Here is a 19075-nt window from a genome sequence, read left to right on the forward strand (position 1 = left end):
CAATAGACACAAGTGCAGCCCATTCTGCTGATTACTCCCTATTTTTATTAGCAGACTAAGGGCGGAATTCAATTGTTCTCGCGGCCCGGATCTCCCGTCTAAAGTGGCGGGAGATTGCGGACCGCTATGCAATTGTTCCAGCTTTTCGTGCTGATCGCACCCAAAGTGGTAGGGTTTAGCCGCGTAAATCGGCTAACCCCGACCAAAGTGCAGGGCGCGATCGCGAAAAGTGCCGCTTGGGCGCCCAAACTGGTCACTTATTGCTGATTTCAGCTAGCACCCCTCTGGGGCTGCGAGATGAAATGGAGAGCTGGCAGGTGACGGCGCCCCACTGGAGCAACAATTGAATAGCTCCGTCCGGCGCGATGGGTGCTGGAAACAATTGAATTCCGCCCTAAACCCCCCACTTGCATGATCCTTGGGGGCTCCTGGCATCCATGCAGCCAAATGTTGCCAGCAGCTTGCGCACACCTCTCCTCCCAGTCTTGGTGCTGCCCGGCCGATCGCGACAAGCTAAACAAGGCGCCAATACCCGACGACTCCTAGTCTCCCCAGCGGATGATCTTTCCGTTGCCTATTGCAGCAAGATACAGGGCAGGCTCCTATTGGCCGCAGAGCATAGCGGCCGGAGACTATTGGATGCAGCGCGTCTCAGCCAGATAGTCATTGGTTGCAGAGCGCGTCCCCTGGGACTCCATTATTTTGTGAAGTGCGTCCTCCACTATAATTTTGAAGTAAAAGACGTGCTATAGCGCATATGTGCGATCACTGGGAGATGAGCGCTGGCGTGCGACGGGGGACTCACAGTTGGTAATAGTCTGTGGATAACATCAATTGTTCACAATGGTGACAGTAATATGAGGCTCAGGGCTGGGGCATGTCTGGTACGTTGCACCTTTTCTCTCTGTGTGCTTCGTCTCGGCTGCCTGATCCCCGGCCCCTGTAACATGCTGAAACTTGTTACCACGGGACGAATCGCTGTTCTGTTCCTCTCGCCTGGCAGATGCTGCTGGCCACGCCATTCTGCCAAAGCACATAGAAGTATGAATAGGAACGCCATGAGGGTGTGGGGCAGCACTCGTAGGCATCCGGGTTTCTCAACGGCGTAACATTAATGGCTAAAGGCCTGAGATCAGATAAGGGGGTCATTACCCGGTCCCTGGAGCCGGTGCCCTCAGCCTTTATTCGCCATGAGTCCTGTTCTGCCAGCGCAGTGGGAGTGGATGAGCCGGGGGCAGTACTGTATAGCGTGCCAGCTCATGCGTAGTCGTACTCTGTACTGTATGATGCCGGGTCATTGACTCCGACTTCACTTTGCTGCTAATGGAAGTGAAGTGATTGTTCTGTGTGTTAGGCAAGTCCCTCTGCCCTTAGTCCTGAGAGACTGACATTAGACTCGGGCCTTGACAAGAAGGACGACGTACAGAGCTCAGTATGTGATGCAAGGTGTTGAGGACTCTGCTCCTGAGAGCTTACAATCTAGGGGGGGGGGTGCAATGGAGAATTAGGCTGGAGTGTGGTGTAACTGCCCAATGGGGGTAGGAATGAAGCCTACAATGGACACTGTGAAGTGAATTTACTAAGGTGCAGTGTTTTTTAGAAGTGGGGATGTTGCCCATAGCAACCAATAGGATTATACTTAACATTTACCTAGCACCTTCTGGAAGATGATAGCTAGAATCTGGTTGGTTGCTATAGGCAACATCTCCCCTTCTAAAAATCCGCAGTTTAGTAAATATACCCCTGTATATTTATATTTTCCAGGCACTTGTAGCTGAGGAATATTTGCATTGGTTGATATGTGTAACGGTAACGTTGGGCTTCCATTGTGCAAGCATCCGTCGGCTGGCTCAGGGTTTGGAGCGATGCCAAAAAAAGAGCGATTTTGAACCTTGTTAAACCCACGCTGCACTGTGGGTGGGGGGAATTGTGCGTAGAGAGTGGGAGCGGCGTGTCCCTGCAGTGTAAGAATACAGCTGCCCTGTAACACAACTAAACGACCGGCAATCGTGCCCATGTGCAGGGCGATTTGCCTTTACCCTGGACATCGCGTGATTGCCGGTACACACAGATTTATAGAATGACGAAACAATCACTGTTCTGTCCTTCAGCCTTCGATGCGATATCGTGTGATTGGCCGTTCTGCACAGTCAATCACACGATATCGCATGCGACCGCGGGAGCGCGCAAATTGGGCATACACACTGCACAATATGCCTGGTTTGTCATTACGATTTGGCCAAATTGTGCCGATATCGTCCTGGCGTGTATGCATCCTTACTGTCAGTAAGTACCCTACATGTGCCCCCCTTGCATTGCAGCATGGTTTGTCCGTTCTCATAGTTGCTGAATGCCCTGTAAGTCTAGCTCAGGGGTGGGCAGTAATAGCTGGTGAGCTGTGAACTGTTGGGAATTGTCTATGGAAGGCGTCATTTGTGTTTATTATGGTGAAGGAAACGTCATTGGTAGTAAAGGCAACGTGGCCCCTGGTGCTGACATGCGGGATGTGTTACTGATGTCACTTCAGCCAATGAGAGGGAGAGTGACACTAATGCCATGTGATTTCTCTACTGTGTGTGTAGTGGGGAGGGGTATGGGTACTGGTGTAATGGGGAGGGGTATGGGTACTGGTGTAATGGGGGGCAGTATGGATACTGGTGTAATGGGGAGGAGTATGGGTACTGGTGTAATGGGGAGGGGTATGCCTACTGGTGTAATGCGGAGGGCTGACTGTGGGCACTGGTGTAATGTGGAGGGCTGACTGTGGGCACTGGTGTAATGTGGAGGGCTGACTGTGGGTACTGGTGTAATGCGGAGGGCTGACTGTGGGTACTGGTGTAATGTGGAGGACTGACTGTGGGTACTGGTGTAATGGGGAGGGCTGACTGTGGGTACTGGTGTAATGGGGAGGGCTGACTGTGGGTACTGGTGTAATGGGGAGGGCTGACTGTGGGTACCGGTGTAATGGGGAGGGCTGACTGTGGGTACTGGTGTAATGCGGAGGGCTGACTGTGGGTACTGGTGTAATGGGGAGGGCTGACTGTGGGTACTGGTGTAATGTGGAGGACTGACTGTGGGTACTGGTGTAATGGGGAGGGCTGACTGTGGGTACTGGTGTAATGGGGAGGGCTGACTGTGGGTACTGGTGTAATGGGGAGGGCTGACTGTGGGTACTGGTGTAATGGGGAGGGCTGACTGTGGGTACTGGTGTAATGGGGAGGGCTGACTGTGGGTACCGGTGTAATGGGGAGGGCTGACTGTGGGTACCGGTGTAATGGGGAGGGCTGACTGTGGGTACTGGTGTAATGCGGAGGGCTGACTGTGGGTACCGGTGTAATGGGGAGGGCTGACTGTGGGTACCGGTGTAATGGGGAGGGCTGACTGTGGGCACCGGTGTAATGGGGAGGGCTGACTGTGGGCACTGGTGTAATGGGGAGGGCTGACTGTGGGCACTGGTGTAATGGGGAGGGCTGACTGTGGGCACTGGTGTAATGGGGAGGGCTGACTGTGGGCACTGGTGTAATGGGGAGGGCTGACTGTGGGCACTGGTGTAATGGGGAGGGCTGACTGTGGGTACTGGTGTAATGGGGAGGGCTGACTGTGGGCACTGGTGTAATGTGGAGGGCTGACTGTGGGCACCGGTGTAATGGGGAGGGCTGACTGTGGGCACCGGTGTAATGGGGAGGGCTGACTGTGGGTACTGGGCTAATGTGGAGGGCTGACTGTGGGCACTGGTGTAATGTGGAGGGCTGACTGTGGGCACTGGTGTAATGTGGAGGGCTGACTGTGGGCACTGGTGTAATGTGGAGGGCTGACTGTGGGCACTGGTGTAATGGGGAGGGCTGACTGTGGGCACCGGTGTAATGGGGAGGGCTGACTGTGGGTACTGGGCTAATGTGGAGGGTTAAAACTTGGATTGTGGTTTGTGTTATAATTGTAGAGCATGGATCACGTGTTTCTGTTATTCTGCTCAAACCGCTGTTTGCATGTTACTGTTATATCGTGGTTTTGTGTGTTGCTATAATTGTAAAGCAGAGATCGCTTTTTGGCCTTGTTGCCACGGAGCAGCGATCCTCTTTGCGCCTTGTTACGATAGAGCAGAGATCGCTCTTTGCGCCTTGTTGCCGTGGAGCAGCGATCCTCTTTGCGCCTTGTTACCGTAGAGCAGAGATCGCTCTTTGCGCCTTGTTGCCGTGGAGCAGCCATCTCTCTTTGCGCCTTGTTGCGTGGAGCAGCCATCGCTCTTTGCGCCTTGTTGCCGTGGAGCAGCCATCGCTCTTTGCGCCTTGTTGCCGTGGAGCAGCCATCGCTCTTTGCGCCTTGTTGCCGTGGAGCAGCCATCGCTCTTTGCGCCTTGTTGCCGTGGAGCAGCCATCGCTCTTTGCGCCTTGTTGCCGTGGAGCAGCCATCGCTCTTTGCGCCTTGTTGCCGTGGAGCAGCCATCGCTCTTTGCGCCTTGTTGCCGTGGAGCAGCCATCGCTCTTTGCGCCTTGTTGCCGTGGAGCAGCCATCGCTCTTTGCGCCTTGTTGCCGTGGAGCAGCCATCGCTCTTTGCGCCTTGTTGCCGTGGAGCAGCCATCGCTCTTTGCGCCTTGTTGCCGTGGAGCAGCCATCGCTCTTTGCGCCTTGTTGCCGTGGAGCAGCCATCGCTCTTTGCGCCTTGTTGCCGTGGAGCAGCCATCGCTCTTTGCGCCTTGTTGCCGTGGAGCAGCCATCGCTCTTTGCGCCTTGTTGCCGTGGAGCAGCCATCGCTCTTTGCGCCTTGTTGCCGTGGAGCAGCCATCGCTCTTTGCGCCTTGTTGCCGTGGAGCAGCCATCGCTCTTTGCGCCTTGTTGCCGTGGAGCAGCCATCGCTCTTTGCGCCTTGTTGCCGTGGAGCAGCCATCGCTCTTTGCGCCTTGTTGCCGTGGAGCAGCCATCGCTCTTTGCGCCTTGTTGCCGTGGAGCAGCCATCGCTCTTTGCCTCAGAAATGTCACTGGTTCCTAGTGTATCAAGTGTTTGCATTCTCAAAAATAATGTTAATCTCAAGCAATGGCTGCCCTCACCGCAGAAGACGTTATCTCATATAGAGGAACACAACACACGCATGTCTCTGTGTGCAGGAACTGGGGGAGGAAGCGTGACTCTTATCTCCCTCAGTGCGGGCAGAGACCTGCAGATGCCTGGACATCGGAGACTCTAGGCCCTGACACTGAAGTGTAATGTGTGTGTGACAGCATTGCGTGATGGGTCTTATTCGTAAATATAATTCCTTTTATGATCAGCTATTGGTATAGCACCGCCATATTATGGAGCGCGCTACCGAGTCATTCAGATCTATTCTACAGGAATCACAGGGAGAACATGCAAACTCCACACAGATTTGACCCCCTGTCGGAATTCATTACATGACCTCAGCATTTATTAAATAAACTTTATTAATAAAGTGCAGAAGTTGCCCAAATCAACCAATCAGCTTCTATCATTTATCATTTATCTAGCACAGTCTATGAAAGTTTGGAGACCTCTCCCTCTGTGTGAGCAGAACCGTTGTTGGTGAGTGTACTGGAAGTGTTATACCATTGCCCTCCAGCTGTAGCCAAACTACGATTCCCAGAGTTCTGTGCGAGCTTATTTAGTTCAGTAGAGCTCTCGGGCCGTGCTGAGATATGTAGTTCCTCGTGGAGAGCCACTAGGTGGCAAAGTCTGACGTGATGCAGGCTCTGAAAAGCAGTGTGATCCCAAATGACATACTGAGAGGTGTATTTGTACCAGGACATACTGAGAGGTGTATTTGTACCAGGACATACTGAGAGGTGTATTTGTACCAGGACATACTGAGAGGTGTATTTGTACCAGGACATACTGAGAGGTGTATTTGTACCAGGGCATACTGAGAGGTGTATTTGTACCAGGACATACTGAGAGGTGTATTTGCACCAGGACATACTGAGAGGTGTATTTGCACCAGGACATACTGAGAGGTGTATTTGCACCAGGACATACTGAGAGGTGTATTTGCACCAGGACATACTGAGAGGTGTATTTGCACCAGGACATACTGAGCGGTGTATTTGCACCAGGACATACTGAGCGGTGTATTTGCACCAGGACATACTGAGCGGTGTATTTGCACCAGGACATACTGAGCGGTGTATTTGCACCAGGACATACTGAGCGGTGTATTTGCACCAGGACATACTGAGCGGTGTATTTGTACCAGGACATACTGAGAGGTGTATTTGTACCAGGACATACTGAGAGGTGTATTTGTACCAGGACATACTGAGAGGTGTATTTGTACCAGGACATACTGAGAGGTGTATTTGTACCAGGACATACTGAGAGGTGTATTTGTACCAGGACATACTGAGAGGTGTATTTGTACCAGGATATACTGAGAGGTGTATTTGTACCAGGACATACTGAGAGGTGTATTGGTACCAGGACATACTGAGAGGTGTATTTGTACCAGGACATACTGAGAGGTGTATTTGTACCAGGACATACTGAGAGGTGTATTTGTACCAGGACATACTGAGAGGTGTATTTGTACCAGGACATACTGAGAGGTGTGTGTGTGCCAGGACATACTGAGAGGTGTATTTGCGCCAGGACATACTGAGAGGTGTATTTGCGCCAGGACATACTGAGCGGTGTATTTGCACCAGGACATACTGAGCGGTGTATTTGCACCAGGACATACTGAGCGGTGTATTTGTACCAGGACATACTGAGAGGTGTATTTGTACCAGGACATACTGAGAGGTGTATTTGTACCAGGACATACTGAGAGGTGTATTTGTGCCAGGACATACTGAGAGGTGTGTGTGTGCCAGGACATACTGAGAGGTGTATTGGTACCAGGACATACTGAGAGGTGTATTTGCGCCAGGACATACTGAGCGGTGTATTTGCACCAGGACATACTGAGCGGTGTATTTGCACCAGGACATACTGAGCGGTGTATTTGTACCAGGACATACTGAGAGGTGTATTTGTACCAGGACATACTGAGAGGTGTATTTGTACCAGGACATACTGAGAGGTGTATTTGTACCAGGACATACTGAGAGGTGTATTTGTACCAGGACATACTGAGAGGTGTGTGTGTGCCAGGACATACTGAGAGGTGTATTTGCGCCAGGACATACTGAGAGGTGTATTTGCGCCAGGACATACTGAGCGGTGTATTTGCACCAGGACATACTGAGCGGTGTATTTGCACCAGGACATACTGAGCGGTGTATTTGTACCAGGACATACTGAGAGGTGTATTTGTACCAGGACATACTGAGAGGTGTATTTGTACCAGGACATACTGAGAGGTGTATTTGTACCAGGACATACTGAGAGGTGTATTTGTACCAGGACATACTGAGAGGTGTATTTGTACCAGGACATACTGAGAGGTGTATTTGTACCAGGACATACTGAGAGGTGTATTTGTACCAGGACATACTGAGAGGTGTATTTGTACCAGGACATACTGAGAGGTGTTTCTACTTCAGGGTCCATAGGGTATCCACAGGATACCTTAGGGTATAGGTGTGACGTCAGTCGCAGGGCACCAAAGAGTTAAGCTTTCAGCCTCCCAGGATGCACTAGGTCCCCCTCCTATACCCCGCCCCCGGGCCAAGGCACCTCAGTTTAGTTTGGTGCCCGGCCGGAGTCGGGTGCACCTGTTGGAGTGGGGGCTAGAAGAGCCCCTGAAGCTTATTCTTCATGCAGCTGTGGCTGCACAACTGGATGAACAGCATGGACAGTCAGTCCTGACGTCCATGCTGTCTTCCCTACACCCCGCCGGTACCAGAACGCCGGTACTGATCCGGGGATGCTGGTGGGCGTCTGGGGTCACAGCTAGCGGTGACCCCAGATGCTCCGGACCATGGCCGGATTCAAGGGGGACAGAGGTAAGCAGCGGGGTCCCGCGGTGGGTCCCCGCTGATCACATGGTCCTAAGTCCCCAGGCAGGGGGCTCCCTGGGGACTGGCTGCAGCGTGGAGCCAGGCGACCAACCTGCGCTTCCACTACCCCCTGGGACAGCGGACCGCAGCAGAGCGGTAGCGCTGCGGCGTCCCAGGGGTTAAATGCATGCCAGGGGAGCGCGCCTTCCCTGTCTCACAGCCGGCGCCTCCCCCGCTGCACACAGCCCTCTCTGCATGCTGCCGACTGGTCCTGTGGCAGCGCTCCTCCCCCAGGCCAGCCTCCTCTCTGCTCCTCGGCGGCCATCTTCTCCAGAACGCATGGTGAACGCTGCTGGAAGCGCTGGACGGAAGCATCGTGGTCTGGGTCCCCCCGCATACCTCTCCTCCGCTGTGGTCAGGTCTGTGTATGCAGCGCTGTGTCCTACCAGGCCCTGTGTCTGTGTAGTTGAGTGATCAGCGCTGTTAGTGCAGGAATTGTTATTTTTCTGCATTGTATGTGACTGTGCTAGCGCTGCTGCCTGTAATCTTTTCTTCTCTAAACTGTCAGCTTTATTACTGTCCCTGTTCTTTCTGCTAAAGCCCGTGCGGTGCTGCAGGGTGGTCTCTCGCCTATTTAATACTTAATTGGTGAGAGAGGTCACATACGTGGTGCCATCATGTCTGAAAGTGATTTTCCCCTCCGGCTACAGTGTACCACGTGCAAAGTACCGTTAGCGGAGGGGGAGGGTAGCGCGGAGGGCCTTTGCCGGCAGTGTTTGTCCATGGCGCGGCCTATTACGGTTACAGCACCGGTACAGGAGCCGCCCTGGGCTTGTTTCGCTCAGGCGTTAACAGCTTTAGTGGGCCAGTTAGCTCCGCAGCCCGCGTTTACTCCGATGGGTTTGTCCCAGCAGTCTGTGGTGTCGTCACCCATGCAGGGGTTCCCACGACAATTGGTGGTACCCCACAGTCTCCCTATTTCCCCGCTCCCGGGTTCTCGGGAGCCAGCGTGGGTTAACTCCCTGACGAGTTCTGTACAGCACTTGTCGGATGTGTTGCAAGGGGAGTCTGTGATGCGGTCTCATAAAAGGCCGGTGGCGTCTCTGTCCGCTCCTTATGAGGATGACGAAGGGACGTCTGATGATGGGGAGATTCTAGATCCTTACGATCAGGAACCTCTCCATACTAAGGACGCTGATGCTAAGTCCAAAGTATATATTCCTGGACTTATTCGGGCGGTCCGCACAGCCTTGGTGATTGAGGACGAAGTTCCCCCAGCGGCTAAATCTAAGTATGCCTTTTTCAAAGATGTGAAGGGCGATGCCACAGTCTTTCCTCTTTCGGGTCAGTTGGTGGACCATTTAGAGGAGGCGTGGAAACAACCTGGCAAAAGATACCAGCCGCAGAGACGCCTGGCGGTGGCTTATCCGTTCGCGGATAATTATTTTGCGAAGTGGGAATCCCCTCCACAGGTGGATTCTCACGTGACCCGTCTTGTCCGTAGTGCCACATTGCCGATGCCATCCATGTCCTCCCTTAAGGATGCTACGGACCGCAAGGTAGAAATCTGCCTGAAGTCCGCTTATTCCCTTGCAGGGGGGGCAGCACGGCCGGCTATGGCCATTTGCTGGGTTGCCAGAGCGATGGAGCGCTGGGCGGATTCATTAGAGGCTTCTTTTGAATCCGACTGTCCGGCCGATCAGGCGGAGTTGATTGGCAATCTCCGTGATTCGGCCACCTACATCAACGAGGCGGCTCTAGACATTAGTACTCTGGTGTCTAGAATTTCTTCAGCAGCGGTAGCTGCTCGTCGCACCTTGTGGCTGCGATCCTGGAAGGCGGACGCAGATTCCAAGAAAGGTCTGGAAGCGTTGCCGTTTGCCGGAGAAGTTCTCTTCGGTCCGGATCTGGATAAGATTGTGGCCACGCTGGCGGCAGCCAAATCTGCCTGTCTCCCGTCGGCCGCTGCTCCTTCTGGTTCGGGACCATCGTCCTTTCGGTCATCTAGGGCCCAGGGCAGGCCCAAACCACAGTCGTTTCCTCGACAGGCTGGCCCTAAGAAATCGGTCAAGCCCCGGAAGCAGGCATGGAGTACCAGACGTCCGGCCCCCAAGCCAGATGACAAGCCTGCGGCCTGACGGTCCGGGCCTCCCTTTGGGGGATCCCAGGGTGGGAGGCCGCCTGCTACAGTTCGCCCAGTGTTGGTCGACCACTACGACAGACACTTGGGTTCTGGAGGTGGTTTCCCACGGATACGCCCTCTCCTTCCGGCACAGACCACCGGCTCGCTTCTTCACCACGGGTCTCCCATCAGACCGGAACAAGGCTACGGAGCTGCGGAAGGTATTGCACACTATGCTCCAGGCTGGAGTTATAGTGGCGGTTCCATTCTCCCAGAGGGGCCAGGGTTTCTATTCAAATCTATTTTTGGTACAGAAACCCAATGGGTCATATCGTCCGATTCTCAACCTCAAAGCACTCAACAAGTCTTTGCGGGTCCCGAAGTTTCGGATGGAGACCCTACGGTCCATCATTCTGGCGCTGGAACCTGGGGACTACTTGGTGTCATTGGACATACAGGACGCTTACCTGCATGTCCCTATTCTTTGGCGCCATCAACAGTTCCTCAGGTTTGCAATCAGCAGCGACCACTTCCAGTTTCGGGCGTTACCTTTTGGCCTGGCAACAGCACCACGTGTTTTCACCAAGGTGATGGCGGTCATGGCGGCTTCTCTGCGGCTGCAGGGAGTCCGCATGTTGCCGTATTTGGACGACCTGTTATTGGTGGCAGGATCTCCAGAGCTCCTGTTACGCCACTTGGACCTGACCATTGCACTGCTGCAACGGCACGGCTGGCTAATCAACTGGCAGAAGTCCACTCTAATCCCGTCTCGGAGGATTCTGCATCTTGGAGCCTTATTGGACTCGGGACAGCAAAGGATCTTCGTGACGGAGGACAAGATCTCTGCTTTACAGTCAAGGGTGCGCAGTTGTCTGCACAGCCGCCGGGTGTCCTTACACTCGGCGATGAGGTTACTGGGCTCCATGGTGTCGGTGTTCGACATGGTGGAATACGCCCAGTTTCACTCCAGACCTCTGCAGCACCTGATCCTGTCCAAGTGGAACGGGCTGACTCAGTCTCTGAAGTCCCAGACGATTGTGCTCACCCAGGAGGTTCGCCTGTCCCTTACGTGGTGGTTACAGACGACCCACCTCAACAAGGGACGTCCGTTCTGGGTTCCAAATTGGGTCCTGTTGACAACGGACGCCAGTCTTCGGGGCTGGGGAGCAGTTTTGGGTCCACACTTGTTCCAGGGCAGGTGGACGCCGACAGAAGCGGAGCTTCCAATAAATATCTTGGAACTCCGTGCGGTCTTCAATGCTCTCCAGCAGGCACAGCGGTTTCTCCAGGGTCGCCCGGTGCAGGTCCAGTCGGACAACGCTACCACCGTGGCCTACATAAACAGGCAAGGAGGAACTCGCAGTCGGGCGGCTCTCGTAGAGGTCTCTCGGATCCTGGTTTGGGCGGAGCGCAATCTTCCGGCCATATCAGCGGTCTTCATCCCGGGAGTGCTCAATTGGGAGGCGGACTTTCTAAGTCGCCAGGACGTTCATCCGGGGGAATGGTCCCTGCACCCGGACGTTTTTCAACTACTGGTGGACAGGTGGGGTCTTCCAGAAATCGACCTCATGGCGTCCCGGCACAACAACAAGTTGCCGGTGTACGGGTCTCGCACAAGAGACGAAGGGGCGTCTCTGGTGGATGCTCTGTCCGTCCGGTGGACGTTCCGGTTCGCATACCTGTTCCCTCTGGTCTCCCTTCTTCCACGGGTAATCCGGAAATTCAAACAGGAAGGAGGGACGCTCCTGTTGATAGCTCCCGCGTGGCCCAGACGGCACTGGTTCTCAGACCTTCAGGGTCTGTCCGTGGACATTCCTCTGCGGTTGCCGCTACGACCGGACCTTCTGTCTCAGGGTCCTTGCCTTCACCCGGACCTGACTCGGCTGTCTTTGACGGCGTGGCTGTTGAGACGGCCATGCTGAGGTCCCGGGGGTTTTCCAGCTCTGTGGTGCGTACCATGTTGCGAGCTCGGAAACCGTCTTCCGCGAGGATATACCATCGCGTGTGGCATACGTTCTTCCAGTGGTGTCGACCGAGAGGTTATGCACCGCGGGAGTTTCGTCTGTCTCGGATTCTCGCCTTCCTGCAAGCGGGACTAGATCATGGGCTTCGCCTTGCTTCTTTGAAGGTACAGGTTTCGGCCCTATCTGTCTGGTTTCACCGTAGGATTGCTACAATCCCGGATGTGCGCACCTTTATGCAGGGTGTTCTCCGCATTCAGCCGCCCTTTGTTCCACCTGTGGCGCCTTGGGATTTGGCTGTGGTCCTGAGGGCTCTCCAAGGACCGCCGTTTGAACCACTGGGCTCAGTGGATCTTAAATGGCTAACAGCTAAGACTGTTTTCCTTCTGGCCATTGCTTCGGTCAGACGTGTTTCTGAGTTAGGGGCTCTTTCTTGTAGACCCCCTTTCTTGGTTTTTTATGGGAACAGGGCAGTGCCCCGCACTCGGCCCGAGTTTCTTCCCAAAGTTGTTTCCCAGTTTCATATTAGCGAGGAAATAGTTGTTCCGGCCTTTAACTCACCGGGTCTTTCCGTGGGTGAGGCCTCTTTGGATGTTGTGCGGGCCTTAAGGACTTATGTTGACCGCACTTCTTCGTTTAGGAAGTCGGACGCTTTGTTTGTCCTCTTTGGCTTCCGTAAAAAGGGTTGGCCTGCTTCAAAGCAAACTTTGGCAGCCTGGATCCGTATGGCTATTTCTGAAGCTTATCTTCATGAAGGCCTACCGGTCCCTCCTTCTCTGAAGGCTCATTCCACTAGGTCTGTGGGTCCTTCGTGGGCAGCTCGACGTGGTGCCTCGGCAGTTCAGATCTGCAAGGCTGCTACGTGGTCTTCTGTCCATACCTTCGTGAGGTATTACAGGTTTGACACCTTCGCCTCTCAGGATGCTTCCTTCGGGCGGCGGATTCTCCTTTCTGCACAGGAGCGTCCCCACCCTTAAAGGATACTGCTTTGGGACATCCCCAAGGTATCCTGTGGATACCCTATGGACCCTGAAGTAGAAAATATGAGATATGGTAAGAACTTACCCTTGTTATCTCTATTTCTACGAAGTCCATAGGGTTCCACAGGACTCCCGCCCTGTCGCACCTGTGCTGCAGATGGGCTTTGCTCTGGTCACCGGTTTTCCGTCTCCCTCTGGTGAGAATGTGATTCTTGTATGTGTCCAGATCTTTGTTCTCTCTCTTCCTTCTCCTCCTCCGGCCTATGGCTTGGTAACTAACTGAGGTGCCTTGGCCCGGGGGCGGGGTATAGGAGGGGGACCTAGTGCATCCTGGGAGGCTGAAAGCTTAACTCTTTGGTGCCCTGCGACTGACGTCACACCTATACCCCAAGGTATCCTGTGGAACCCTATGGACTTCGTAGAAATAGAGATAACAAGGGTAAGTTCTTACCATATCTCATATTATTTGTACCAGGACATACTGAGAGGTGTATTTGTACCAGGACATACTGAGAGGTGTATTTGTACCAGGACATACTGAGAGGTGTATTTGTACCAGGACATACTGAGAGGTGTATTTGTACCAGGACATACTGAGAGGTGTATTTGTACCAGGACATACTGAGAGGTGTATTTGTACCAGGACATACTGAGAGGTGTATTTGTACCAGGACATACTGAGAGGTGTATTTGTACCAGGACATACTGAGAGGTGTATTTGTACCAGGACATACTGAGAGGTGTATTTGTACCAGGACATACTGAGAGGTGTATTTGTACCAGGACATACTGAGAGGTGTATTTGTACCAGGACATACTGAGAGGTGTATTTGTACCAGGACATACTGAGAGGTGTATTTGTACCAGGACATACTGAGAGGTGTATTTGTACCAGGACATACTGAGAGGTGTATTTGTACCAGGACATACTGAGAGGTGTATTTGTACCAGGACATACTGAGAGGTGTATTTGTACCAGGACATACTGAGAGGTGTATTGGTACCAGGACATACTGAGAGGTGTATTGGTACCAGGACATACTGAGAGGTGTATTGGTACCAGGACATACTGAGAGGTGTATTTGTACCAGGACATACTGAGAGGTGTATTTGTACCAGGACATACTGAGAGGTGTATTTGTACCAGGACATACTGAGAGGTGTATTTGTACCAGGACATACTGCGTTTTGCTGCTTAGGTCTGGGATACAGATTACAGGAGGATTGTCTACTATTGTACACTAACTCCCCTAACCCTCCCTTAGGGGTGCCTAACTGTAAATGCCCCCGGGGTGGTACCTAACCCCAAGCCCTTCTGGGGGTGCCTAAACCCCCCCCCCTCCCCGCAACATAAATCTAAGCCTCCCGGGGGGGTGCTTGACCCTAACATCCCCCCCGGTGGTGCCTTATTCCCCCTTCCCCTAGCCTAACCCTAACCATCCCCGGGGGGTGTCTAACCGTAAGTCCCCCCCCCCGGAGGTGTCCCCGCTTCCCCGCTTACTTTCGTTCGGGAAGCTGTCTGTCAGGATTCAGTCATCGGGCTAAAGATGGGTGTTGGTATGTAGACGCCTATCTTTTGTACTAAGAGCCGTATTTAATTTGAGCCGAGCCGCGATACATTTTCGCCTCCCGGACTTTTCGCCTACTTTGCCCATTTTGCAGGCAGAAAAGTATCGCGCGCGTATCCCTGTATTCAATTTGAAAGTACGCTTGGGGACCCCCCCAGAGTCAAGTTCGCTAGTTTTTAACTTTGTCCCCCAACTTTTTTTTATTTTCCGCCCCCTTTTTCAAAGTAAATTTTTGGGGTGTGCTTAAGTGTTTTTTTTTTTACATTTTTGACAGATTACCTTTGGGGGACTGTCTGTAGGCTACACAGGGGTTCCCGCAGCGTTGTACCCCAAAACCCCAATTCTGCACTTTTTTCCAACTGCTATTCATAGGCGACACTTATTTGCCTAGTATGTTGTATTGACTTTCCGGGGTAAAAGGAAAACAGGCGAAAATGATGTCATTGGTGAAAAACTATCGCGGATCCGGACTTTTCGCCTCAAATTGAATTTGGGCCTAAGTTGGGATTTCGACGCCGGGATTCCATCAGACGGCTTCCCGTGCGTCGGTATCCGAACTACATCCTACCTACATCCCAGATACAGCTCGGCCTCTCTGCTATTTATAGCTGACATGAGATGATGTCAGAGCGCTGCTATTACCACCCACATCCTCTGCTCTATTGTCGGCTACGATGCTGCCTGCCGGTGTTTACTCTGCCAGCCCCTCCTGAACATAATGTCTTTATATCATTAGGCAGAGTCGTTTATTTTCGTATTCCTGGGGAAGAACCAAAAAGCTGCTTTTCAGAAATAACTGTAACCAATGGGGAGAGCGCTCAGCAGATCCGTGTCACCATCCAGGCCTGATGCTGCACAGACATGATGGAGGAGCACGGGGGGGTTGTTAGAAACCTCTGCAGCACAAACCAGGAAAAGAAAGTGACCCCTGACAGATAACATGGCAGCGTGTGACTGCATTTCTGTATAGTATGTGGTCGCTTTCCAGAGGGGGCCGGACAAATCGGTAACTTATGGCGTTTTATCCGGCTATTTTCACATGTATGACACACGCAGAATCTGTATAACAGGCTACACACACATCCTTTTATACTGGCTGGGATACCCGGCGTTACCCGGTATGAAGACTGGACCCTGAAGTACACCGGCAGCCTTTGTGTACATTGCCCTCGCCTATAGCCCCATTCCACTGATCCTGACCAGAACCCCACTGTTAGCTAACATGCATGCGAGCAGTGGCGTAATTACGGTGGATGCAGGGGGCGCGGCTGCTATGGTGCCCGAGCTGGCTCTGTGACCCGCTGCTCTCCCTGCACCCAGTCACACAAGTTGGGCTGGTCCAGTCAGGACCGTCGAGGGGCGCCCGGGTGTCAGCGATTTTGATTTGATGCCGGCCCGCCAGCTGGTTACAGCTGGCGCACTGGCAGGCAGTCATGGAGAGACAGCGCCACCGGTCGTGAGGCAATAGGAGCTCGCGGACCAGCAGCCAATCAGCAATGGTGGCTCCTTATTGGCTGCCAGTCCACGAACTCCGACAAATTGCGCCAGTCCTGTCTGTCCATGTCTGCTAACTACATCCCGTGTGTATATTTATATATGTTTGTGTGTATATTTATATTTGTGTTTTGTGTGTGTATGTGTTTTGTGTATTTGTATTTATATATGTGTTTTTGTGTGTGTAATTGTTTGTATATATATATATATATATATATATATATATATATATATATATATATATATATATATACAATGTTTTCTGTGTGTGTATATATACTGAATGTGTTTTTGTGCGTATGTGCTTTGTGTGTGTATATATGTTTGTATATTTGTGTAATTTTGTGTGTATATTTATATATGTGTTTTTGTGTGTATATATTGTGTTTTTGTGTGTGTGTGTATATATGTGTTTTGTGTGTATACAAGATTGGGCCACCAGGTAACGTCACGTTTGGAGCGCAGCGGCGGTGGTTAGATGGCGAGATCACGGTGTAGGTTGTGCAGACATAAAAGGAAGTTGTTGTTTTGTACAGCACCCTGCAGTGTGTGTGTCATAAGTTATTAGGGGCCTCTGAGCCCAGGGTCCACCTTCCCAGAGCCGCTTATGCTGTGTCCTGGTGACAGTGTATACTGTAATGGGTTAGGTATCCGCTATACGGGAGGAATGAGCAATTATGGGTGTTAAACAGTCTGTTGTTTTAGATGTTGCCCTCTGCCCCCATTAAGGAGAGGACTCGGAGGTCTGCCTGTATGAGATAGGCAGTGACGGGGCGGCCCCCCTCCCCTCCAGCGGAGCTCTCTGCTATATTTGGGAGGTTATGCTGTCAGGATTGTGATCCAGTTTAGCACATGTCCTCACCCAGCTATTCCCTATGTGCAGCTCATCTGCGCTAGACCTCCTGACGTTTCCCCCTCCAGCGTCCGTCTGTTTCTCTCCCCGCCGCGCACAGCTGACTCACCGGCATGTTCTTGGTTCTTGTAGCTACACCGGAACTGAAGGATTTCTTCGCCAAGGCTCGCAATGGATCTATCCGGCTCATAAAAGTGGTCATCGAAGACGGTGAGTTGTAGTGACATTACTGGGGGCATTTATATATATATGTGTTTTAATCGTTTCTTTCACATGTATTTATAGCATAGTTGAGAATTTAGATTTGATTTTATTATGCAGGAACTTGTAGTGAATTTGAGGCATTTTAGCGAATAAAGACAAGAGCAGATAAACTTTCCGATTAGAAAACCAATATCTAGTTTGTACGAATAATGTTATATTATATTATTATAGACCACAGAGAAAATACTGTGATGCTGCTGAGCTTATGCGTCATGCTGGGTGCGCGCGATATACTGTATCTGTCAACCACGTAGTTTACAGATATGTCACATCGGTAGTGCGGCACCGCAGATGCGATCTATCTGAAAGGTATATCGTACGCATCTGTGTTGGCAACAGGAACCAGCGAATGTGACATCGCAACTGGTTCCTGCGGCCAGACATATAAGTAAGACGATTTTTAAGTGTGAATACTTATCCAATCGGTTGGTCGGCCAAGTGTGCGCCCGGCATGAGAAGCCAAAGCATAATATACATATACAAGCTTGCACTGAATGCTGGGACTTGCAGTTCCTTGAACCGTTGGTGTAGTTACCAATTGTCTAAGTCTGGTCTAGACCTTGAGTCCGTGTCCTTGTCTCCCAGTCTGCGGGGGGTACGATCTGCGTCCCACCTAAGTAATGAGGAGGTGAAGGTTCCAGATCTCCCCTTCCCTTCGCCATGGGGCGTAATATATTAATCTTATTAATCTCTCTGACCAGCAGCTAATATATTCATTATATGTGTTTATTGCTGAAGGACATGAAATGACTTCTACATTAACACTGCGCATAACGTCAGCCCAAAGCTGCTCCCAACAGGTCATGTCGTTAGGATTTCCTGTGAGGGCGCAGGAGGCATAATTACTGACCTAATCCGATTTTATTTACCCCTGTGCTGTTTAAGAAATCGTCAAACCATGACCCGCAAATGAGATGCCCACGACCACCAGTCAGATGTCTGCTTTCAGTCAGCCTAAGCAATCGGATCAAGAGCGAACATCTGATTGGCTCGGCTAAAGGCTCAGTCAGGGCCCAGTTCTCACACATTAAGTCAGAGCTGATGCTAATAATAACGTAACTTGTGTCAAATGCTTTAATTCCGTTTTTTTAAGACTTCTGTGGTACAAGGGACTTAAGTTACTTCCAGGTTTAACTGCATTTGGGAAGTCAGAGACCTATGGGGGCCGTCGTGGATGTGACCAGGGTAGCGGGTTACTGAGCGCTCGGTTTTTATTTTAACTCTTTGTTCTCCCCCCAAAATGCAACTATTCGTTTTTGGTGGTGCTGATTCGGGACTCTTACTACTCGCCGGCAGGTAGAACGTTACCCACATCCATCACTGACCATGGTAAGAGAGGACCCGGAGTGTAGTGGTCTAGGTCACAGGGTAGTCGGAGGGTCTGTCACTGGGGTAAGTGAGAGGACGGGCTACAAAGCGCAGCCAGGATCCAGCTCATGGAAAATATGTCTCAGGCCGTCTGGAATGTGAGAGCTTAGAATAGCTGGGAGAGATAAACACATTGGCCAATTGTACATGGAGACACGGGGTGATATAGCCCAAAATATATACTCAGCTCCGGGAGGGAGCGGACTTTCCCAATACCTGCCGCCGTATTTTATTTACAGCTCACTTGTCAGTGTCACGCGTCGCTGGCATGTCACTCGTGCAGCGACAGAAGGATTTCTCCTAATGGTGCCGCATAACTCGCTGGTGGTTATTATCCTGACCTGCGCTGCGTGTAACTGGCCCCCTGGGGGGGGGGATTTCAGCCTGATGGATTCAGTGAGAAAACCAGAACCGTATTCAGTATTCACATAGAGTAAAACACGATGCACAGGATTAGTATAATAAATGTGTGTGTATATAGGGGAGGATGGTGGGGTGGGGGGATGTGTGATCAGTATATAGGGGGAGGATGGTGAGGTTGGGGGGATGTGTGATCAGTATATAGGGGAGGATGGTGG

At 51.8% G+C, this 19075-nt stretch overlaps 1 protein-coding gene across 1 annotated transcript in view; it reads left to right on the forward strand.

Moving 5' to 3' along the window:
* Positions 1-19075, forward strand: part of TWF2 (twinfilin actin binding protein 2) — a 95246-nt gene that overhangs the window by 5668 nt on the left and 70503 nt on the right. The window contains exon 2 of the mRNA XM_088482039.1: positions 16998-17075. Coding sequence (XP_088338165.1) covers positions 16998-17075 — 78 coding nt within the window. The remainder of the gene's footprint in view (positions 1-16997; positions 17076-19075) is intronic.

The sequence above is a fragment of the Taudactylus pleione genome, unplaced genomic scaffold, assembly GCF_031769625.1.
Source record: "Taudactylus pleione unplaced genomic scaffold, aTauple2 ptg000281l, whole genome shotgun sequence".
NCBI classification, from domain to species: domain Eukaryota; kingdom Metazoa; phylum Chordata; class Amphibia; order Anura; family Myobatrachidae; genus Taudactylus; species Taudactylus pleione.